Below are 26477 nucleotides of genomic sequence, written 5' to 3' on the forward strand. Positions count from 1 at the left end.
CAGATATAACTAATAGTTCATTAAGAGCTCTATATTTTGAGATGAAAATCTCATTTTCCGAAAAAAGTGACTAGACATGTTCTTTCCGTGTACCCTTCATTTAGATATAATTTTCATTTCACAATGTAATTTGTAATTGACTTCTATAACCAAGGAATAATAATTAACAATTTTATTTTTTACAGAACTAATTACGCAAAATGATGAAATTCATTCTGTAAATACAGGAGATGGTTAATTTCACTACTTTAAAGCGGACAAGTTTATTTAAAAGTAGTTTTTTTAATGCTTGGTTTAATATAGGCGGTATAATGATCTTTTACACTTTATTTTAACATAACCCGACTTAAAGTAGAATATGGATAGATATATCGGATGGAGGCTTAAACAGGAGCAAAAATTTAAACAAGGGACTCGTTAGACTATCTTCTGTTACTCTTTTTTTTTTATGAAATAGGAGGCAAACGAGCAGACGGATCACCTAATGGTAAGCGATTACCGCCGCCCATGGACACCCGCAACACCAGAGGGGTTGTAAGTGCGTTGCCGGCCTTTAAGATGGGAATACGCTCTTTTCTTGAAGGTTTTCTTTTACTCTCTAACTATCCTAAAGTTCGTAGTTCGGTTAAGTATAATAAGCACAAAACGACATTGTGCTAGATTTAGGCCTATCACCGAACACATTAAAGAAATAATGCTGTGAGCCTACCGACCCTTCTTAATGCTGTCCCGTTTTTGTAATCCACTTAGGATCCCACCGAAGTTCACGTCTCCAAACAAAATAAGAAGATACAGAATCCGTCCGCAAATCCTCAGATCAAAAAACCATAAATAATAACCTTCACCAATTTTAACGCAAAATGTCGCCCGATCTAATCTCACAAATGCAATAAAATTAATGAAAACCCGGGCATTAGCATTCAGTATTCGTACGAAGCCCCTAATGTTTGGAAAGTGTCCAATGCGGACTGTGAAATATTTGCCTTGAGCTATATTGAGTTTAAGTATTGTTTATTTTTGCCGACGCTTTCTTTAACTGATTTACATGTTACAAATGTTACAATTAGGTTAATGCATGATTTTTTTGAAAGATGCAAATGGAATCTACGAATACTGAATCGCATCCCGTAGGAATTAAATGTTTTAAATAAACAGTCATGTACCCGTACCATGGGTCACTGATATTGTCACCACTTACATATACGCCAACGTCTACGTAATTTACTTTCTATCTCGCTCGCACTAATATGTCAGTACGAGCGAGATGTATAGAAAGTAAGTCACGTTCACGCTAGTGTTTATGTTAGTGCCAAACTGGTGGTAGCCACAGTAATTTTCCATCGTTTTTTCGCGGAAACGTACAAACGTGTCTGCTATTTCAGTCAGTCTCGGTACAAAAAGTACTGAGGTTGACTGAAGTAGCATGACAAATACGAACGTTTCCGAGAAAATACGATAGAAAATAATTATGCACAATCGAGATACATATATTATTTTTGAATATCTGTATAACCTCGGATATTTGTGTTATTCATCCCAAGAATTCGTAGAAAGAAATACGATTTTCGCAGGATCGAAAAGGTTTATAGGTTTGTTTGATCAAGTATTGAAAATGTTATACCTAGTGTGTTATATTTGCGATCTACTGATAATGCCCTTTCTTTTCATACCCCACATGGTATGTTTTCAATAAATTAAATAGTATTTTTGTAGTCTATACTGTAACAGAAAATTATATTGTTGTTATGTATTTTTCTTATTTTTGTATATATCTCGTTAATTATTTCTAGACATAATACAGAGGATATTCACAGTCATTTTGCATACAATTTGGACTCATCCATTCAGCCATTTTCAATTTAGAGCAGTTCAAACTCAAATCTAGATTGTGAAAATTATGAACGTTTTCTAAAAATTTGTTAGACCAAGTAGTGAAAATGTTAGACTATGTTATATATTTGTAATATACTCACAAAACCCTTTCATTTGGTACCCCGCATGGTAGTGTGGTGGTATGTAAAAAAAAAAGTTAAAAACTTTGTTCTGCCGACTTTATGACGTCATAAAAACTCATCCCACCACTTTAGGAAGCGACAACATGCATTTTGATAATAAGTAGTCCATGCTAATTCTAACGATACCACTTGTCGGTATAAACCTTTGCAGTCCTACGAAAGTTGCTATTCTTCAACCCTCCACTATTATAAATAATTGTCTAATTAATTATTACCTAAGCTAATGAAAGTCAAGTGCATAAGACAGGTAACGCCGTCTTAATAACTACTTTCATGAAAAGAATCAACACGAAAAAATAGAAAGAAGATTAACAAGATAAATTAATTATCAGGAGAAATTCCAATTTGCCTGGAATTAAGATGAAATTACGTATCAAGACGGTGATTTTGTTTTCTCGGACTAATGAAGACTTAAATCACCTTGAGTACGAACGCGTCGATGAAAGTGAGTCCCGGGTGTAGTGTAATTGAGGGTCAAAGGTCCTTTTCAACTCGAGAATATTGACTAAACCCAGACTACATGTAAAACCGTGGCTATCCTGTAGCTACTTTTTATAAGTGGCGATGACACGGCCCAAGCCTACTTGTCGTCTGATAATCTATCATCGTCATTTTAAATATTCGGCATATCTTTACAAAATTACAGTAACCAATACAGCAAAGTGCTGCCAACGACGTCAGACTATTACAACAATATCAAGCTACTAAGCTTATTACTACAATAATGTGATATGTAAAACGATAGTCGATTTAGATTTTTGAATGATTCACGGTTAGTTTTACTAGACTTATATTGACCGGGATAGTTGATTTATTTGAATTTCATAGGTCTAATAATTTTTAATGATACAATAATTTCAAAACTACGTTGAAATCATATGCAGTTAGAATGAAATTGTTTTATCTTCTATAATTATGTTGTTTTACTTACATCGACCCAAAGTACCGTTTGGTGATTCAGAAAATGAAGCGTATTATAAGAGATGACTTTTAGCACAATTTTAACGAGCGTAGATTAGTTACCTATAATATGGTTGTATTGTTGAGCGTCGAAACCACCTCGTTTGTCAAGCGAATGCCAACGCTCGGTGTTCTGAATTTCAAACAGATGGAAATAATAAGGTTTTTATTTTATTTTACTATAAATTCAAAAGACTGACAATCCCTTTTACTACGCCATCGTTGTAGTCAGACAGCGCAAAATGTTATTTTAACATTTCAGTTATTTTTATGAGATATGTAACTGTTTTACACAGACAAAGCTAACACGCATTTTTTTTTTTTCTTGTAAAAATGTTGTATGGACAACATCGCGTTCCCTGCGTGTCTCGATCTCCATAATTTATTGGTCTTCAATATTTACTAGTCTCTGATAATATAAACTAGTTCAAAGTGCAATCTTTTCGTGCAAAGAATCGAAAACAAACCCTCAAATTACACAATCAAAAAATATAGTATTTAGAATCATTCACAAATAAAATAATTACAATTCATAGGAATAATAATGTTCGCACCTGGCTGTTGTAAATCCGCACTTAAAAACTGCACTTTAAAGTTCACATTCCTGTCACTAAGCACTGTTACTGTTACTATTCCTACACTTCACTGTAACACTGTCACTTTAGTTTCGGTTACTTGTTAGGAAGTCGACACAGCTTGGTAATCGGCCGTGGTGTGATCCCGAAAGCTATGCGAATGTCATACCTACTACATACGTCTCAATGCATCAGTGCCAGGGTACTTCTTAAGTAATACTTTACCTTTGTTTCTTTTTCTTGTGAAAGCAAAATAACACATTTGTTGAAATAAATTAAAAGTGGCAAAATTCACTGTCTCGGGCGAGGGTCAAACTCGCAACTCTGCGGATCACACATCGCTCTTGCAACAGAACCGAGACTTCACTCGAGGACAGCGAATATTTCCACCATATACGCATATTAGGGAGGAGCCCAGCGACATCTACCGTAAGAGTATTGCACTCCTTAACGGTTACCGGAGCTCCAAGTCATATCGGAAATTTAACAGTAACGTTGCGCCACCCCATTTTTTATTTTTATTTATATAAGCCTCGAGTGTCCCACTGCTGGGCAAAGGCCTCCCTCCCCCCTTTCCACGTATCCCGGTCTTGACCCGTCTCCCCCCAGTTTCTGTCAAAGGCGTCAAGGTCATCTCGCCAACGCCGTCGAGGTTTGCCGCGACCTCGGGTTTGATGTGGGACCCAATTGGTTGTTATTTTAGCCCACAAATCATCCGGCCACCCCATACTAAATGAATATTATGTATTAAGCGGAGACGTCTGTAAACGCTGCCATAAACGAGTGAAGTCTCGGTAGCTCAGTTGGTAGAGCGATGGGCTAGTGAATCAGAGTCGCGAGTTCGAGCCTCGCCCGAGACAGTGTATTTTATCACTTTTAATTTATTTCTAAGCTTTTCTTTCTAAATCGTTTGCAGGCGTTTCTGTTAAAGACAATTCATTTCATTACAATTCGAAAAGATTTAAGTGAGTAAAGGTAATTAAAACACAACTGAATGAAGATGCACGCGCTTTCAAAACCGTTCCACAAAAAGCACGAGCTAAGAACACGACGTATTGCAAAGTACAAAGTTTGAGATTAGTTTACCTTCAAGTTACTGTTGATAGTATGTAGAAGTTCCGATTAAATTTACTTGTTTGTGAACTTACGCTATCTTTTTACTGCTGAAATGGACACGGAAGAAAATGTTTCCTTTTAGCCACGTCAGGGGAATACTTTTATCTGTTTCAACGGGTCACGTAGACGCGCAATTTGTGGGGGGAAAAACAAAAAAGCCCCTTAAAAGTTTATTTATTGATTTACTATTTGACATCTTTGTTTATAATTGGACCTTAATATGAGTTTTATATAACATAAATATATCGAATATAGTGTTGGTGTTATTAACTTGCGCCTGGCATAATTTGTCCAATTTTGTGACGTGACACGGTCGAATACCTAACTAGGTACACGTCGTCGAATAATGGTCCCTATTCCCTATGGCAGTTCCTTCAAGTCTCTTTTGGGTGGGTTTAATTTAAAAATAATTGATGAAATACGTTTTTACTGTATTTTTGTTACCTAAAATGTCACATTTCTAAATAAATTAGTGTTGGTACTACACTTCCAAAAAAATGTCTACACACATTTTATATGACACCTACTTTATATAAATATGACCATCGTTCGACGCGAGAAATATAACGTATTTATATTATACTATATAGCAAGATGTTATCTATTTTTTTTAGTAGTAGTTCACCCAGCATTGTGAATTCATAAGCTAGAATTCTATAAACGTTCATTACAGTTCCATTTTATGACGATATGTATATTATAATAAGTATATAGAAAAACTGTAGCTCAGGAACGAATATCAGTGTTCATCATACAGTTCAATGCCCTTGTAGAACATCAAACCGATAACAAATACAAAAAACATCGACGATACACAAAAGCAGCAGCCATAATATCCATATAAATCCCCGTCTTCCATATTTACATTGCAACGTAATTCATGAACACATTCAAGCTGGACGTTCACGTATCTGTACGTAAAATCGAATACGCGCGTGTCGCAACTCATTAATTCCTGAACAAACCTCGGTGCATCGCGCCATAAATACTCAACAGTCATCCGGGCCATTGTCGCTCACGGTGTGGCTCCGCGCATTAGTGGTCAATTATTACATGTTGGAATGGAACGTTCGTGAACACGGGGATGCCACGCTGAAATGTTTCGTTAATGCGGCGGAAATGATTGATTGAAAATCGACGGTTTATTGTGTACCATAACATGGTAATGTTCTGTTGACTTCAAAAGCTGCCGGGCATATACACGGGGTACAAAAGGTGTCATTTTAATAATTGACATTTTCAACCTGCCGATGCGTTACTGGTGCAGCGCTGCAACGGCGGGAAATGGGCGATATTTCTTCAATGCTGCCTACAGTCACAATTAGAATGTAACCTTTACGCGATCAAGTACTATAATTATAATTGTTAGTTGTTTCATGCCATGAGTACGATGTTTTTAAGTAGGAATAGGTAAATATGTATATATACGGTATGGACGATATAGGTAAAAAAATATATCTTAATATTTTAGTATTTCCAGTTAAGGCGGTTCCCTGAGCCAGAAGGCGAAAAATCTCCTTATATGATCATGTTTTTCTAAGAGGCGTTGATATTCGTAGACGTGGAAAAAATATATTTAGTTCTTGACTATATTATCTTTAACAACATAGCTTCCGATACACGAATTATGACACTTCGCTCGATACAATTAATTCCCAAAGTAACCTCTAACTCGGACTTTTAATCCTACTTTACTCGGTAATTAATTATGTAATACTTATAAACAAAAAAAGAAGAAAAAACAATCTTAACATAAATAGTAATTTCATAGCTTTAGAATTTCGAAATTGTAAGGTAACGTTTTTAAAATAAATAAAAACCGACAAAATTCGATCAAAATCGACACTTGGCGCGTATGTTCTTTCCCGTTCTTTCTTGCGAAATGTGACAAAGACAGCGGCAAACCGATGGAACGGCCTTAATGTTTATTTCGTCTATGCATTTCGGAATAAAGCTCTTATGCTCTTTAATCTCTAAAATTGCTCCTAACACTATTATTTCCCTAAAAATTGCCATGGTAGTAGCACTCTAGTCACCTTACTAAGCTCAGTCCGCATTACACTAATGTGGATTTATGTTTGCCGTGGGCAGAGCTCCACAACATCGCAGGTTGCTAAGTATAATATTTTAGAGATCCCTGGACGCAATTTCAAGGCGTCCTACATATTTAGGTCACAGTTTAAGGTATCGGATATTGGTTGGATAGCACGTATCGTGGTATTGCTTTTAAGGTTAGCACCTGGGTTGTGTTGTCCATAAATTCTTGCGGCAATAAAGGTATCTGTAGTAAACACGTAGTAAAGCTTCAACTATTTTTCATACAACATGACTGTGTCTTAGATAGCATTGACACCTGCAACGGATCAACAGGTTGGGTAGGAAAATATAATAATGCTTTAATACTTTTTTTGTACCATGTTTTTAATAGATGAAATTTGTACCTACCGAAATTGCGAATTATACTCCCTCGTGATTGACACGACGGAGTATAATTCGCAATTTCGGTAGGTACAACTCTTCTTATTATTTAAACGCTAAACGTCACATCTTGCTACCTAAAGATTGTCGGGAAGAGATCGCCTTGTAGCGATAAGACCGCCTATTGTTACCTAGCTTTAAACTTGTTTTTAATTTTCTGTTTATATTAAACGTTATGAAGCAGAATCAAAACTATTTACTTTTTCACTTACCTCCTTATTCATAAGCGCGCTAACAATCCTCAATTTAGTTAATTTATCCCTTCCTTACAAATATATAGGTAAGTCAAAATCACAGATTAAGACTACCGATTTAGGTAACGATTTAGCTAATTGAGGCTTGTAGAGCGTTTATTAATAAGTGGGTTATTACTAAAATTAAGCGTGACATAAATAATTTAACCGATAATTTACAAGATAATTTAGCCGATAATTGGCAGGAAATGGCGCAGGATCGGGAAAAGTGGAGTGCTCTCGTTTTGGAGGCCAAGACCCTCTCTGGGTCGTTGAGCCATATTAGTTAGTTATAAATAATTTATGTGAAAATAAATAAATGTACTGTCTAAAGAAAAATCTATTTACATAAAGAGAGAGGTAAATAACAGCCGGACTAGTATACAGGAGCGCCAATAGTTCGAGGCTGAAATGATGCCTTTCACCCGAGTTAAAGATTCATTTCAAATACGAGGAAAGTAAAATGCATGTATTTTTTTAAAAACATGACAAAGTATAAATTTTTATAGTATTTCTTGAGGGTACTTTCAATTAACAAATTTAGGCAAAAGTATCGTTAGGTATTTATGGAATAGGGAGTTAAATTAAATTAAATTAAATAATTATTTATTACAGAAATTCAATTTCACAATGGAAATTGTATAATCAATCCATTTAAACCCAAATTTCAATTGCTTATCGTAAAAAAATAAAATCGTACTTGGAACTTAAAATGCTCTAGTGCAGAAACGTATCATTTTATGCACACCTTTTAGAATAACAATGACCCTCTTTCAGAGCATGAGAAATGAAAAATTAGTTTCGTTGTAACCGGTTTGTCTTCCTTCCAGGATCACAACCGGCTGGACAGATGAAGTCTATGGCCCCTCAGTGTTGGGGCTGACACCATGACGCCGGCTGGGCTCCTGGTCTTCAGCTCGTTGCTTACGAGGACGCTCTGTGTCATCGCGCCGCAGATACCAGGTAATACGCACATTGACTACTTTTTATAGTAGTAAACTATCATATAGTAGTATAACTATTTAGGAGGATCATATGTTTATATGAGACCTACTGTGTTAAAGTAATAGAAAAGTCAGACATGGGTGTCAAAAGGTGACATTCAGAGGGCAACTGCAGCTGCATTACTGTTTCGGCATAAATAACTGCTACGGCTGTGCTCCAATACGTTTGTCACCGTAAATTACGCCCGCTAAAATGATATTGTAGGGGAAATTTCATAATATGTATATGCTGAGTTGCATTTATTATCATATCGATATTGGTTGGTGCAACTGACCCTTACTCTAATTTGTGTATCTAACTAGCAGGATACCTAGTCACCGTGTATTAGGTAGTATACCTATCGTTAATTATAATTAACCTCGGTCATACCAATATGTATCAAAACTGTGTTAAGTTTGTGTGAGAATTGGGCCGGCGACTAAGAGATTATGGGTTGCGACTTGCGATCGTCGCTCCGGATCGTACCTGGTCCAACAGATCTCCTTGGCGCAACGGGGCAACGATGCCAGTGTTATGGGGACGTTTGGGCCGGCTACGGTTCAGGTGGCACCTTAGCCTAGTTTAATTTAGTGGTTAAGATTGACAAAGCCTTTTGCGGATTACATCATTTGTTGGGTGACGAAGACTGTACCTGGTTTGCTTTTATGCCTACTTGACGAAGCCTTGCTGATCACAAACTATTGGATGGGCTTGTTTCTACTTCTATTTTATTTTTGTCTTGTATGAATAAATTACATCACTAATTATGTGAGACCTTCTTTGTATATTAGACGCAAATTAATACCTTAATACCCAACGGGTTATCCAAAGTACAAATAGTAGGTACATAAATAAATAGGCACATAAAATCTCTTTAATCTACGCTTTTCTTTTGTATCCCTTGGATATTTAGTACTTTAATCCAGGATAAACTTTCACGTATTACTACTTTAAGTTTATCAATTTTAAAGTAACAGTGAAGTTTAAAAGGAAACCGTTAGTTTTCAAACCGTGCATCCTGTAAATTTAACTTTACGGAGAATGATGGCGTGAAGCCAAATGTAGTCTGGAATAAATTGGCTCCGATTAATTAAATCCTACACCGAACGATATAAATTTCGAGGATTACTGACACTTTCGATTTGCACTGTAAAAATTATATCCGTTGAAGTATACTTTAAAAATTTTGTGGCATTAACTCTGAGAGAAGAATACTTTAAATGTATGTATAATCTTCCAGTAGAGAAGCTACGATGTTCTTAATATAAGTTTTTTGATTTATAAAATAAAATAAGTATGTTATTTAAATCTTAAGTAGCAATGTCGTCTGCCCATCTGTCAATTATCGGTTCCATGATAATTGATCGATGGGCAGACGATATTTCGACTTGGGATACTAATATAATAGGGGCTTTAGAATACTAAGTAACACTTCAAATTGCTGCTTATATCAATCCTTTTTATTCTAAACTTGTACAATAGAATAAGAATCCAAAATTGCTGCTTTACTTAAGTATCATTGAATGGAAATTATATTCTGATTTAATTAAAACTAAACGAAACTATTCAAATTAGAATTGATTTGGGATTGTGTAAATAAAAGAACGAATATTGGGGAACTCTTATATACCTATTAGTTTTGCAATATAATTTTAAACGCAAATTTCCCTGTTTTGTGTCAAAAGTCGTAATATCATATATCGTCAACCCACTAAAATATCATTCAGGTTAGGTCAATAAAGCCCTTTCCAATAGGGAATATTACGCAAAACTCAGCGTTGTGTTATAACTGTCTGCCTGCTTATTAAACAAATAAGAATATACTAAATGCGAAACACATTATATGATATTGGAGGCAAACGAGCAGATGAACCGCCTGATGGTAATCGCCAGAGGGGTTACAACTGTTGCCGGCCTTTAAGATGTTTCTTTAAAGATTTATTTTCGACGTATCAGTACTTTTTACAGTATTATTTAAAAAAAACCGGCCAAGTGCGAGTCTGACTCGCGCACGAAGGGTTCCGTACCATTACGGAAAAAAACAGCAAAAAATCACGTTTGTTGTATGGGAGCGCCATTTAAATATTAATATTATTCTGTTTTTAGTATTTGTTGTTATAGCGGCAACAGAAATACATCATCTGTGAAAATTTCAACTGTCTAGTTATCACGGTTCATGAGATACAGCCTGGTGACAGACAGACAGATGGACAGATGGACAGACGGGCAGACGGACAGACGGACAGACGGACAGACGGTCAGACGGACAGACGGACAGACGGACAGCGGAGTCTTAGTAATAGGGTCCCGTTTTTACCCTTTGGGTACGGAACCCTAAAAACTGTTGCTATTTGATTTAGCTGAGATAATACGAGTTACACTTAGGTAGTATTAACTACTTACTTTTCAGCTTCGACAAAAATGTAACATAAATGTACCTTTAAATATGTTCGTAACTTCTCCTTCTTCCTGTCTCCATTCTACTTTAGGCGGGGGCGGGGTCGACTATCCTAATTGTTCGTTTCAACACCAACTTATTACAAATCGAATGGTCAACAGACTTCAGCACGGGCGAAAAGAAGATAGTCAACGGGCCGTTCTGGCATGAGGTCATCACGGAGCTGTACGAGGACCACGAGGACGACGTGTCAACTACTACCACGGAGCCTCTCCCCATCTTCGAGGACGCCGCGTCCACTAACAACGTGACGGCGCAGCTCGGGAGTCGAGTGCACTTGCACTGCAGAGTGCATGACTTGGGGGAGAAAACTGTAAGTAGACCTGCGATTTTTTATCTATTTTTATCAACTGTTGGAGGTAATCCTATACAAAATGTCATTCACCCACTTTCACATTCGGATAGACCCCACTCCCTTTCCGTGAAACCTATTTCATAGCTTATAATAGGTTTTTAAAGCTAAATACGGTTTTTTTTTCATCCTTATGTCAATCTGGGAATGTTCTTTCATATAGAATTACAATAAGAAAAAGAGTATAAAGCAAAAATTTAGGCAGATCGGTGGTATAAATAAGTCCTTGGTGATCCATTCTCTCTTCCTGAATGATGATCCTTTTTTATTATAATTGTAGAGAGAATAAATCCCTACTGACACAATTATTAGGAGTTTTCAGATATAAAAAAAACACCAAATACCCTGTCAAAGAACGAAGCGATGGTACACCATGACACAAAACACCTGGCTTTTAGGATACTTGAAAAATTCAAGTTGCTGTTAATCGCTCTAGTTTTATGTAATACTCGCCGGGTGTCATTGCACAGTAGTAGTGGGTGGCGAAAAGTTTTTCCATGAGGGAGAAACCGCATTCTGCGAGCTGGATACATTTCTGTTTTGTCAATACCCAGTGGACGTTTTGCAAGTGCATAGCATTTATATTTTTTACATGGCGATACCTAAATGTAAAACCCTTTCCAGATATCATGGGTGAAACGTCGCGACGATGAGCTCCACCTGCTTTCCTTCGGCCGCCACACGTACTCTGCGGACTCGCGGTATTCGCTTGCCTTCGAGCACCCGAACGACTGGCGCTTGCTCATCCAGTACGTGAGCGAGCGGGATGAGGGATTCTACGAGTGCCAGATCTCGACGCATCCGCCGTTGGTGCGAAGAGTGCACTTGTCTGTCGTCGGTGAGTGATTTAGACTCGCAATACGCAATATTATTCTGTGGCATGTGCCAGTATCGATAACATGATACATCGCCCATGTAATTAATATATTCCACTTTTGTCTGTTAGGTACAGTTAGACTTGTGTCGTTCACCAGAATGTCCTCATTCGAGAATATTTTCCATAGTAAACAGAGCACGTTCTCGAGAACGGCACAACTCTTAAATATAGGCACAGTCACAAAAATAGTCGTAAACAGTCATGCTCTTGTGCAATACTTAATAGCTTTGTCATTATATAAAAAATTCCACGCATTTGTACTAGAATAAGAAGATGCCGAAATCATCTTGTTGCCTAATTATCATTTTGCGTGAATCACACGGTTATTGCGGTTTATTTTTCGGCAGGTTAACGTTAGCGCGCGTAACGTTAAGACGAAAGGCGAGGACTCGCGCGAATACGCCTTTTCATACAAACGTAGTCCTCATATTCCTCTCTGGATATTAACATTATTGAAAATATCTTGAAACAATTTGTTGTATATCAACCACAGCTATGCCCATACGTTCGATTTCTTCCAAACTTTTAATTATTATAACAGGAGCATTTCAAAATTTGTATGAAATCTGATTTTCGCACCTAATTTTTCAATAATAAAAAAAACGAGAAAAGTCAAAAGTAGATATGGCGATAACCGGCCCGTCACTTCTCGAATGAGCATGGAGTTATCGGCATAGTGTCGTCTGTCATTGTCCATAATAGTTGACACTATGTTCATAATTTTGATGGCGAAGGTGTTGAGGTCGTTCGCACTCGGCCCCAACTGTGGCAGTCTTCACAAGTCTTCGATCGCCTTGTCTAGAAGCACCTCGCTCCGGCCAAACTGCTTTTTCTAAATTCTAATCACCATATCTGATCTGGACTCGTAGCTGTCGATAGGACGTGCGACACCCATGTCTTCGCATCCCCGCGTAACGCCATACGCAGTCTTGCGACATTCTCGTAGTCCGTGAATTTATAACGCTTCGACGTCTCGGTATGTATGTGTTATAAAGACTTCGCCACTCACTTGCACCTCCGTAGAAGCAAAGATAGATATAACTCCGTAATAAATGGATACAGTCTAAGGAAAAAACGTGCCTCGAAAATCAAGAAAATTTGTTCTCGATCAGATGACGCCACTAGTTTTGGCCTACTCTCGTATAGAGGGCGTTGACGGTTTCGTTTGTTATTAATAATTTTACGCATATCAGTGAAAGAACATGGGTCAAAATCATATAAAAATAATTAATGCAAATAAAAAAATCATCTATCCATATTTAAATACATTTTAACGTTTTTTTATAAATCTTAATTTTTAGTTTTTCGACGTCAAATATGACGCTCAGCCTGCGTAGGACGCCTGGGAGTCTCGTAGTTCGCTGGGGGCTCGTTGGCTAACCTTTTGTTGGACTTGACGGGCTCGGTTAGCGTCTTGTCCTGCGATTGGTCTATCCATTTAAGGATTCTTCATTGTTGCGGCTTGACGTCACCCGGATCAGAAACCGCGTCGGTCGTACTACCTTCTGCACGTATTTGCAGCTTCTGGGCTTCTAGCCGGTTACGGATTAAGTCGGCTTTGAGTTGTAACTCCTTTTTTAGGGTTCCGTAACCAAAGGGTAAAAACGGGACCCTATTACTAAGACCGCTGCCTGTCTGTCTGTCTGTCTGTCTGTCTGCCCGTCCGTCTGTTACCAGGCTGTATCTCATGAACCGTGATAGATAGGAAGTTGAAATTTGTACAGATAATGTATTTATGTTGGCGCTATAACAATAAATACTAAAAACAGAATAAAATAAACATTTAAGTAGGGCTCCCATACAACAAACGTGATGTTTTTTGCGTAATAGTACGGTACCCTTCGTGCGCGAGTCCGACTCGCACATAGCACAAACAAACGAGACATTACATAATATAAAAGAAAACATAGAATAAGATTAGTGCCACGAAATGGCCTCATCTCAGCATGTTGCTGGTGGCTTCCAGCGCTGATCTTCCGATGAGACCATCAGGTGAGAAGAGTCACACGGAAGGTAACAGACAAAAAGAAAAAAGACATAAAATAACATACGGTGAACAAATAGTTAAATAAGAAAAAGTTACACAGCAAGAAGTCCGCGGACGATACGAGTATCGGCCTGTCAGTTGTTCGGAACTGTCAAATTTTTGTTAGAACTGACAGGCCGATATCGTCCAGCGGACTGATAGTTAGTGGGCCCCTTTAGTATCATCTAGGACATCTAGGTCGTATCGGAGCGTCGCTAACAACGTGTATTCGCAACGCGACATGTTTCGGAGAGCCTAGGTCTCCATTTTTAAGCATTAACAGTGCATGAGTGCTCACAAAACCATAAAATACACAAGATAATAGTCTCGCAGCACTTTGTTAAATACATCTGCCGCTTCCTTTTTCTGTGTATTCAGACTATTAATGCATTGAAAATTGAAAAAAATGTTGGCCACCTGAATTTTTTTTCAGAACAAGAATGTCATATTTCCGCAAAAAATGGTGCGTAAATTAGGCCCTCTTCCCCTGCTCCTTAAAAGGCAGGTATTAAGGTGAGGGCTGGCCACATGGAATAATTAATAGGATTTTTTTATTCGGTTTTAGTCCCTTTATTATTAGGTATATAAAACTTTTTTAAATAACTTTAAAATTATAGTCTCTAGAGACAGAACTTTCTCACAGAATGTATGGGTAGGGTGTAGGTAACTAGAAACTGGATATCCTCCCTAAAGACAATTTGTTGAAGCGCGTAATATGTGCTTAAATGACGTTACGTTGAAATTGCCGTCTCGTTCTGTAGAGAATCAATAACCATCACAAAAAATCAAAAATGAGTGTGACATCAGCCAAGGTGATAGAGTTAGACCAAGATAAGTATGCGACGGTTTTGATAGCACACGCAGAGCAAGTGTTATTTTAAAAGTCAACCTCTGTAAAATTATGATGGAATAACATCTAAGTAATCGAATTTAAACTATCGTACGAGACATACTAGCATGAAGCTTATTTTACGGTTTCACTCGCGTAATTTTAGTCACTCGCACGACATGTCAGTACGTAACGCCCAACCGCCGTGACCGCTACTCACTCATGCACTGTAAGTGCTTAAAAGTGGAGACCTAGGCTCTCCGAAACATGTCGCGCGAGTGACAAAAATCACGTGAGTGAATAAAGTCCTTGCGTGCGACCATCATATCCGTATTAGCCCTGCTTGTTTAAGAGCCAACAGGAGGTGAGCCCGGGTTCAATTTTGAGATTTCAAGTAGAATATCGCCGTCGCTCTGACGGGGGCGGTACCGCGTAGCGAGGGACTATCCCAGTGTGTGTGGTGCACGCACACAGCCGCGCACGCATTTTGCGCTCCTCGCTGGCCTCTGCTGGCCGGCCCGCTACGCTATAGCTATGCATACAACATACCACGCCACACACCACCCAGTTCTTTTCTTACTTTATTCTTCGATTATAACTCGTTCGCTCGCTACCACCACTAAGCGTTTGCTTGTTCCCTGTTATTGTGGTTAACTCCTTGATTTTAAGTAACTGAATTCAATATCCTTCTGCAACCTGCAATCTAATTAACATTTCGAGGTACAGAAGAGTAAAAAAACATAACATAACATGGACATACAAGAAAACATTGTTGTATAAAAACATACAAGATAACGGCTGTTAAATTAATCCAATTAAATATTTTTAAATATAAACAATAATATTAAATTATAGTCGTGAGTATTTTAAAAGTAAAACTCCCTTATACCTTGACTTTCAACAAAGTATTTTACTTATAACTTACTTTGTTCGTATGAATTAGTGACATACCTAATTAAAAAAGAGATCTATAACTCCCGCGGGAACAATAAGGCCTTTTCCCTTCAGTGCACCTGCATAGAATAAGATCTTTTCGAGCAAGTGTGATTAAAAACAAATTTGCCGCTCTCCGGCTACGTGGAATAGATAAAAATAGCCTCAGGTTAGATAAAATATCATAACAAAGAAACATGTGACATGTGATATTTCTTACTTTGATGTAATTATACAGTTTTATTAATTGTCCGTTTTTTATTTATTAGTCAGATTTTGATAAAAATGTTTGAAGAGCTAATTCTGGTCGGAATAAATATGAAACCCCAATTTGGGACAATAGTCTAGTCTACAAAACGTTCAAGGTGGTGAAAAATATAGTGTAAGCTGTTCGCATAAAAAAACCGCAAATCGATGTACAGGTTACCCGTTTGGTACACGTATACTAGAAATTTTTTGACCCGCAGTTCCTAAAAAAAATTCCCTTAGGAGGGAGTGCTGAAACCTTTTTTTTATATAATTTTTTTTTCAAACCTATCGTATTCTTCTCTTATTTATCATACGAAAGGGCTTTTTGAAGCGATTCTGAAAATATACCACATTACATTTCAGCCAGTTTTAGGGTTCCGTACCTCAAAAGGAAAAACGGAACCCTTATAGGATCGTGCGTCTGTCTGTCTGTGTGTCCGTCTGTCACAGCCTATTTTCTCCGAAACTACTGGACCAATTAAGGTGAAATTTGGTATACATACGTAAGTTTGTGACCCAAAGACGGACATGTAACGTAAACAAATGAATTTTAAACATGGAGGCCACTTTTGGGGGGTAAATGAGAAAATTAAAAATAAAGTATTTCAAACTATATCGTGTTATATATCAAATGAAAGAGCTCATTGTGAGAATCTGTAATACATTTTTTTTATAATTTAGGATAAACAATTTAGAAGTTATTCAAGAAAATAGGCAAAAAATGACCATTCCCCCCCTTTATCTCCGAAACTACTGGGTCTAAAATTTAAAAAAAAATACGCAAAATAGATCTTTACCAAAAGATTACAGGAAAACCTATTGGAAATTGCAGTCAAGCGTGAGTCGGACTTAATTACTTAGTTTTTGATCCGACCCCTACGGGTTTTTTAAAGACATTTCACTCACGTTTCATATAAAAAATACATTGTTTAAATTTTGTAATGTACAGAACCCTTGAAACGCGAGTCCGACTCGCACTTGGCCGGTTTTTCTTAAATTGAAACAAAAAGAATTTTCAAAACATACCAAGTTTGGGCTCCTCCAGTTACGAAATGGCTGATTTTTTTGGTACAATATACCACAAATGATACGTGATATCCTCATATCGATCCCCAAAAAAGCAATTTTAAAAATAATTTTATTTAGTTTTTTTTTTTTTCAATACTAAGTGACACAATCTACTTCAATGCCGATTTTACGAGACTTATGGAACTGTACTGCAGATACGGTACATATTAATCATACAATGATACGTAATATCCATATGTCCAACGGGAAATACCTCTTTAACCCTTTAACTTGTTTAATTCTTTTTGTTTTAATTTACAAAAAAAAGGGATTTTTTTAGGAACTGCGGGTCAAAATTTTTGTTTTGACCTCTTAGTATGCGTGTGCCAAACGGCTAACCTGTACATCGATTTGCGGTTTTTCATTGAAATTGGGCTTGTACGGCTGCCACTAATAGAGATACTAATTCCTAAAAATACGTATGATACCTCATTGGATTCGGAATGATGTTTAGAAAAATGTATTCGAAGCGTTAATTTATTCCCACATAAAAAATGTTCAAAAGCTATTAACAAAAAACGGCCAAGTGCGAGTCGGACTCGCGCACGAAGGGTTTCGTACCATTACGCAAAAAACGGCAAAAAAATCACGTTTGTTGTTTGGGAGCGACATTTAAATATTTATTTTATTTTAATGTTTCGTTCATATATTCAGATTTGTGTATGAAAATGTGAAACTATTATTTCTAAAATAAATTATTCGTCCCTAATTTACACAAAATTTATACCAAATTTGATCTCATAGATCATGATCAACAGATAGGTAGAACTGGACCGCAGAAGCCGACTTTTCCCCTTCCTTTTTGGGGGGTAGCCAGGACTTAATCTCGTAGCTAGTGCGTCAGCTCAGCTTTGTATGAACCAAGGAATAATAAATAGTATTAAACGATATCCCCTGAGGCCAAAGTGCATACTCACTTTACTTACTTCGCCTACTAAGAGGCAAATCGCGACTTTGTTATGGTTTATCGATCTTATCACATCACTAGATTATCGACATTCAATGTCGACTATTGCCCATCACTTTTCTGTCTGTGTACGTATTTAGAAACTTGACCCCGCCCCTAAAATTAGTACGATAAGGACAACTGCAGCTTAGGCGAAAAATCCTGCGTAAAAATCTCAAAAATCGAGGTTTTGTACTCGACTGTTTCCTCCTCCAAAACTTAACCAATCGTAACCAAATTTGGAAATCTAAATGATTATGAAATTGTCTGTGTCGGACTGTTTTGATTTTTTGACTAATTGATATCAGTTTTGAATACCACGCCTCTCATTGCGGCATAGTCAGTGAGGCCATTTTTGGCCATGTTTGAAGGGCTCTATCGCCTTAAAAAACAAAAATATCAAAAAAAGCAAAACACACCGACACAGATATTGACAATATTAATCTGTGTTGAAAAAATCATTCCTCTAGCTTCAAAAACCACGGAGGAAACAGTCGAGTACGTTTATATGGAGAAATGACCACTCCTGTTGGCTCTTAAGTCTCGCTGTACGTAACATTGCAACAAATTTGTAGATGACATAAATTTTACTATTAGTTTAGCAAGCTTTAAAAACATAGTGTGCATTGTGCAGTCGTTATAGCACAAAAGTCCGAGGCATTTTGTTCACTATTTTGTTAATAATTTTTATCACAGTACGGCGAGCATATATCGTTTCCTTTTACGTCCGTTGAAACCTTTTTCCTTCTTTGATACAAACACCCATATAACTGTATTTTATAAGAGCGCCGGTTTACTAGTAGCTTTGCGGCTATACAATAAACAAAGAAATTGGGGTTACCGCTTTTTGCCACAACACGGTTAACTAATATATCCCCTGCTAGAATTACCGATGGGTTTATTTTATAAAAAAATGGAAAGGATTTGAACTCTGAATTCGTTACTGGTAGCTATCTTATCTGATTAATTAATGTGCCTATATTTGTATTGTATGTTGCTTTATATTTTTCTACTTCTTTCCAATTTTTAGTGTATTTTCCCCATTCCTTTTTGTGTAATATATTGTATGTTTATCCTATTAATTTTGTATGTATTTATATCCTTTGTCTCTCTGGTACCTTGTTGTACATTTTGCTACATTTTTCTCCCTCTTAACCCTAACCAAACTTGATAAAATTTACCCATCAACAATTTAGCCTGACAGGTTAGCAGCGTATTATCTGTCGTACTTTTCTGAGGCACTAAATATTTGTCTTATCATGGGATGTAAGCTGTCACGACACAAAAACAAACGACAAACTTCAGCTTTGGGTGTCACTTGCTCGACGTTTTGAATAAAATATATATTAGCCGCGTATAAGCTTAAGACGCGGGTTCGATTCCCGCCTCGGCCACCGGACTTGGTCACTTTTTCTTTGGTGTATGATATATTACAGTTATAATATATTATCGATTCAAATTTCTGATAAAACGGGAAGTTAAACTGCTCCATCTCACTCATGAACCCATATAACCGCTGAAAAAACAACCACCAAGTTCTCGCATAATGCTTGCATATTTTATATTAGCGTTACGCCAACATTTGCATGCATGAGAAAACGATACTATGCGTCATATATCTTGTATATGTTCCCACGATACTGTGCCAAGCTCAACGTTATACGCGTTGCCAAAATGTCCGAATAGGTACAATGGTACATGCCTGCGGGTTTTATCTTTACGTCATTAGATTGCCGTTCGTATTTTTTCAGAATCGTCTACCAAATAAATATGATTCATCGTCATTTCATTTATAGTTAGAGAATTTCAATTGAAATCGTGATTGAAAGAAGATTAAGTTTCGTTTCATTTGTGTAGTAAACAAAAAGTAAACAAACAAACTGATATTTATTCTTATAAAAAATATTTTTACTTTGCGATGTTTCTAAATCAAGCATTTTATCTTATTTGATAACAAACAAGCAATTTCGTTCTTACTTTAGTTTATTTTTATTGATGTAATTGGACTTAGCATTTGTAAAAAAGTCTCTAAAATTTCGTCCTTACTTTATTTAACTATTATATAAACGAGGATAAAAAAACCCGCCAAGTGCGAGTCGGAATAGCGTCCAATTACACAATGTATTATTTTTTTGTGAGTGAAACGTCTTTATAAAAGCGTTGGGGTCGGATCAATAGCTAAGTAATTAAGCCCGACTCACGCTTGACTGCACATTTGTAATAGATTTTCCTGTCATCTAGGTAAATTAACTATTTTGTGTATTAGATCCAGTAGAGTTTTGAATGATTCACGGTTAGTTTCACTAGACTTATATTGACCGGAATATAGACCGTGATTACCTTTTGTATTATTTGTAAGCTCCCGATATTTCGACGCAGTTACATGCATCATGTTCACGGGTGACTGAAGATAGCGGGTGGGTGTCAAAGTTGTGTAGACAGCGCTCTGTCTACCCTCATTCTTGCGCGTCGGCTGCGTTCACTTTCAACGTTACCAACGGTCGCATTCACACTTGTTGGTCCGGTCGCGTTCACAATCGTTAGTCTGTCCAAACACACTACACTCACGGTGTCACTACGCGTGTTTGATTCGGATATCACTGGTTTTTTACACAAACAAATCACAGGATTCCACACATTTGACAGTTTAAACCCATCTTCACGATTGAAATTTTTGTATTTGTGAATTTCAACGGCTTCTCTTACCAATCTTGGTATATAGTGGCGTTCTGTCGAAATAACCTTGGGACTATGCAACTCGATCCACTCGAACTGCGTCGAAATATCGGGAGCTCACAAATAATACAAAAGGTAATCACGGTCTATATCCCGGTCAATATAAGTCTAGATCCAGTAGTTTCGAAGATAAAGGGGGGTTGGGGGAGGGGAATTTTTTGCCTATTTTCTTGAATACCTAACCTAAACTGTTTAACTTAAACTCCACAATTTGTGGAGTTTGTCATATAAAGCAGTGAAGTGTTCGCTGAGTCAACATCAAAGATATATACTTATGCTTTATTCGCCTTATTACAAAGGACTACCGTGCTAAATTGTATACATATATGTGGATGTGGACTGTTCAAACAGGGCGACGTGTAAATGGGCGCTAGTCGTGGATTATGCGCGACTTAATACTATCCTGGCCTTTCATCCAAACCCGCTGAGTAAATACATTGTTTTTGTTTCTATAAGCTTACCTAATTTTTGTGGCTCAAGTTTTGATTGAATCCTGACCAGTTTCATGAATTGTTTCAATTCTCCTAGTTACGGAAATGATTACACGGGTGGGTAATGTTTCTAATAAATTATCTAAAAAGTATATTATTAAACACATCCTGTCGCGCGTTGATACTTGAAATCATCACAGGGATTTGGAATACGTCAAAAATAAATAAATATAATCTCTTCTTATAGTACCTACCCTCTTCTTATAGTCGGTGCCCTAACATAATAGTATCCAACTATCAACTTTTCTATACAATTAGTATGGCGACGTGGGTATTTAAGAGGAAAGGGGATGGCCGCTTCTCTATACAAACGTAGTCCCCATTTTCCACTCTGGGCATTGACATAATGTAAAATATTTTTACATAATTTGATGTATATTAACTATAGCTCTGCTATGCCCCTACGTTTGACTTTTCTTGTTTTTTTTATTATTGTAAAAATTAGGTGCGAAATCACTACTACTATACTTCTACACTACTATACTACTATAATTTTAATGTTAATGTTACAGCTGTTGGATCTCCAAATAAATAAAATAAATAATTAATAAATAAATATAGATTACAAACAAATTTTGAAATGCTCCTAACTCTTATAATAATTAAAAATTCAAAATAATTCAAACGTATACGTATATGTATTTTCAATAATAGTAATATCCAGAGAGGGAAATGAGGACTACGTTTGTATAAAAAGCCGTAAACTTTCGTCTCAAGTTAGGGCACCGACCGTACTAAGAGGTAAATGTCTGTGATAAGTCTCTGCAAAAACGTGGTTTTTAAATATTGAAATAATTGTCAACAGTACCGAAAGTGGAGATAATCGACGAGCGAGGTCGTCCGCTTCAGGACAAGTTCTACAAAGAGGGTTCCATCATAGAGCTCCGGTGTATCGTGAGCGAGGTCCCGCAGCCCACCAGGCAGGTCAACTGGAAGCATGGCGCCAGGCTGCTTAACTATGACACAAAGAGAGGAGGCATCAGGTCGGTCCCACACTTATTTATACAAGTTCTATAGGAGGGCTCAATCATATAATTGCGGTTTGCGGTGCGTTGTGAGACATATCAACTAATTGGAAGCAAGAGAGACTATTAGAGAGAGGTGGCATCAGGTCGGCTCTACGCATATAAGCATAAATTGTAGGTACAGAGATGGTCTACCTTTGCTGTACCACAGCAATAGAAGCATAAGAACGTTCTTCAGATCTAATTACTATAGGTAATTAGGTAGTAGATGATTATTTATATTTCAAATATACTTAAATGACCCAAACCATAAGTGTACACCTGATTGATAGGCTGAGTATCAGACTACTCATCAAAATAATTTTTATCACAGTCTTATATAAAAACTCAGTGTATAAAAAGCTTTTGCTATTAAAGCGGACTTTTTGCGCACATAATATGTAAGTCTAGTGTCGTCACTTTGATTAAATACGAATCGTAGTGTATGGAAGCCTCTTTATTTCTATCAATCGATAAAAAGTTTGTTATAAGTATCTACCTTGTTAGGTCGGATGAAAAGAAATAATAACCAGGGTGTTTGCTTTGATAAAAAGAACAAAGATAAATTAAAATGTGATCACTTCAGGTACCTAGCGGAAATTTATGTCGGTTCTACCTCAATGAATTATAAAACTTTTAATTTGTCTAACTTCTTTAAAATATTTGTTAGGATTTTATATTAAAATTAACAAATACGGTTTGGTAATTAGAGAATAGTTATTTGTACAACAAGAGAGAAAAGATTGATATTACTTTGAGTGCTTATTTTGAGTCCCGTGCAAGCGAAAGATTCTAGTTATAATAGATTCACTCATTATAAGTCTAGAATCTTGGCCGTAGTAAAGTAAGGGACTCAAAAGCACACGAGATGTAAATAACTTTGATCTCACGTAGTACACACAGCTTTTTACCTCAGCAGTGAGAAAATATGAGATAACCTGAAAAATGTAATCCTTCTTCATCATTCACTTATGGTTTCTTAAGATATTCTAACAATTAATGTTAATTACCGCAATCAAACACAAAAACAAAACTAAATAAATTTCAGTAAAATAGTATGGAAATAACGAACATCAACACATAGACTGATCGACACTTCAATCAATAGCTTTTATTTTATTAAAAAAAACTGTAAGATACGGTCCGAATTGCGGATACTACTATTTTTCAACTATAGTAGAGATTATTAAAAGTATAATTCTTTATTTTGAGTGATTATCTGTGTAATTTTAATTGTTCATTATTTTAATTGTACAATAGAATACTTACTTATTAATTAATTATTAAGAATTCGTACGTGTTTTGGAACAATGCGTTCTGACGTTTTTCGAGGGTCTATTATAAACCGTCAATATACCGTTGAATGTAGTTTCAACTTTTTTGTCTCTTTCTTTTTGCTAACGACGTGAAAGGGACAGATATAATAGAATCCAAGTATTTCGAACTTGTATTGGGCCCCGCACGGTGAAATGACATTTGAATATAAAGGTCGCTTGAATGTCATTTTGTCTCATTCAGTGAGCAAAATGCGATTTTGCTCACTGTTTTTAAGTAGCAAAGTACCCTTGTTCGAGCTGCTGAGATGAAAAATAATTAAAAGAGCTTCGGTTAGATATTGATTGACGACATACAATGCGATTAATAATTATTTATAATCGTAACAACCTTTGAGTTTAAGATGACGCAACGTAGTGGCACCAGTGACACAGGGAACCTATAACCGACACTTCTACTTTTTATTTAAGAAAATAAGGGTGGAGAACTAATCATATGTCACTTAAAAAGAAAATTCATGCCAAGGTAACTATTATTTTGAGAACACCAATGGTCCAACGGTCGTCAAATGTGAAATATGTCCAGCATACGAAGTGTCCTAAAAAAGTTTTCCTAAGGAAATTAAATTATAATTAAAAATGTATTCGACACCAATGGCTTTAATGTACCATAACTGCCGTTAAAAATCTCGCATTTGAGTAAACTTTATCTTGCATGTAACGTTGTTTAATACATTATTAAAGAACATAAAAAATTTACAAAAACTAACCATGTAGTTTATTTATTTTATTTAATCGTATGGCGATATAGTCACATAGGCAAAAATTATGTACAGTATATTATTTTATAAGGCAACATCCAAGTTTTGCAACCACTGCACAGCATCGGCCGTCAAGTCTAATAGGTCATCCAGGCCACCCGAGTATGCGCGGAGTGGGCACCGCTGGATGATGTGCTCCATGGTCTGGTCCTCGATGCCGCAATCGCACAGCGCAGAGTCACTCCAGCCCCACTTATGCCGGAAGAAGTTGCATCGCCCGTGCCCGGTTCTTAGGCGGTTTAAGCGACACCATAGTTTCCTAGGAAGGTCGGTCCCCTTGCTCATGATAGTCGGATCTATATTCGCGGCCGGGGTACCGTCAGCTTGCTTCATCCATTCTTGTTTCCAGTGCTGCTGTACGTCGAAGGAACTTTGTGTGAGTGTTGCAGCGGCTGTGTATGCCGGGCGACGGGACTTTAGTCTCGCCATAGGCGGGTTGGTAAACTCCTCATGCATTGGGAGAGAAGGGCATGCTCTGATCTTGTTACTTTCTCTTAGCAGCGCCTGTTTCCTTCTCAGATGTGGAGGCGGGATTCGACTAAGCGCCGGAAGCCAGTGGAAAGGTGTAGATTTCACTGTCCCAGTAATGCATCTCATGGTGACATTGAGCTTCGAGTCTACCAATTGCGTGTGTGCACTTTGTAGCCAAATTGGAGCACAGTACTCTGCAGTGGGATAGACGAGTCCCAGAGCCGTTGAACGGAGACATTCCGCAGATGCCCCCCATGAGGTGCCACACAACTTGTGCAGTATGTTGTTCCGGGTCGATACTTTGCGCGAGAGCTTGGTGAGGTGTTCTTTGTAGCTTAGGGTTCTGTCTAAAGTAATGCCCAGGTATGTTGGGAAAGGGTTGTAAGGTATCTTTTCGCCACCCATAGTGACAGTTGGCTCGTGTTTAGCAAGGTGGTTGCTTAGGTGAAAGCAGGACACTTCTGTTTTCCTGGCGCTCGGTATGAGTCTCCACTCTCGAAAATACGCTTCCAAGGTCCCCAAATCCGCAGTAAGCTGGCTCTCGCCTTCCCCAAATGTACGGCTCTGGGCTACCAGGGCAATATCGTCCGCATAAATAAACTTTCTGGCTGTGGTTTGTGGCAGGTCGTGGATATAAAGGTTGAACAGCTGTGGTGCCAGGACAGATCCCTGAGGGAGCCCATTGTTCAATTTCCTCTTCCTACTCTTCTGGTCGCCGAGGAAGACCTCGAACTCCCTTTCACTGAGCATGTTGCACAGTAGGTCTGCGATTTCTCGGCTGGGGATCACTGACAGAACTTTGTATATCATGCCGTGTTTCCAGACAGTATCGTAGGCAGCTGTTAGGTCTATAAAGACGGCGGTGGACTTTAACTTATTCTGGAAACCAGCTTCAATATGGGTGGTGAGAGCAAGAACTTGGTCGGTACAGCTGCGCCCACATCTGAATCCAGCCTGTTCAGGCGGAGTGGCGGCTTCTATGTAGGGAGTAATCCTTGTGAGAATTAGACGCTCAAGCAACTTATAGATGCAGCTAAGGAGAGACACGGGCCTGAAATTTTCTGGAATATGTTCGGTCTTACCAGGTTTCAGTAGGGCTATGACATTGGACTTCTTGAACTCTTTCGGTATATGGTTCTTTACCAGAATATCTGAAAACAGAGCAGCAAGCCAGCTGACACTGATTGGACCCATGTTGTGGATAAATTCATTATAAATTTTATCTGGTCCAGCCGCCTTCCCCGGTTTCAGTTGTTTTATTGCAGAGGCTACTTCATCTATGGAAAAAGTTTTAGAGAGTTCGCTATTACTTGGCATCGAACGTCTGAGTTCCGTTAGCTTGTGCTTAATTTTCTTTGTCACTAGCTTGTCTTTCTTTGCTCGTGTCAGTTCTACCATGCGATTCGCAATAGCGTTAGGGTGTACTGTAAGTTGGTTAGTTCTCGGTGATGCCTTTTTCCCTGTCAGTTTATGCAAGGTATGCCACGCTTTCCTACTAGATTTTTTAAAGTCCATGTTCTCCACCAGCGACTCCCATTTCTGCTTTCTGTGCAGATCCAGTGATTGCAGAAGTTTTGTGCC

The 26477-nt window shown here is 37.6% G+C and overlaps 1 protein-coding gene and 1 non-coding gene across 2 annotated transcripts in view; both read left to right on the forward strand.

The window, feature by feature from the left end:
* Positions 1-4338: 4338 nt before the first annotated feature.
* On the forward strand, positions 4339-4410 carry Trnat-agu (transfer RNA threonine (anticodon AGU)). Its single transcript has one exon. It is a non-coding gene; the product is annotated as a tRNA-Thr (tRNA).
* A 3796-nt stretch (positions 4411-8206) lies between these two features.
* Positions 8207-26477, forward strand: part of LOC134753413 (lachesin-like) — a 31538-nt gene continuing 13267 nt past the window's right edge. The window contains exons 1-4 of the mRNA XM_063689305.1: positions 8207-8340; positions 10921-11132; positions 11796-12009; positions 22132-22309. Of these exons, the coding sequence (XP_063545375.1) occupies positions 8265-8340; positions 10921-11132; positions 11796-12009; positions 22132-22309 (680 nt within the window). The 5' untranslated portion in view covers positions 8207-8264. The remainder of the gene's footprint in view (positions 8341-10920; positions 11133-11795; positions 12010-22131; positions 22310-26477) is intronic.

The sequence above is a fragment of the Cydia strobilella genome, chromosome 2 (assembly GCF_947568885.1).
Source record: "Cydia strobilella chromosome 2, ilCydStro3.1, whole genome shotgun sequence".
Taxonomy (NCBI): domain Eukaryota; kingdom Metazoa; phylum Arthropoda; class Insecta; order Lepidoptera; family Tortricidae; genus Cydia; species Cydia strobilella.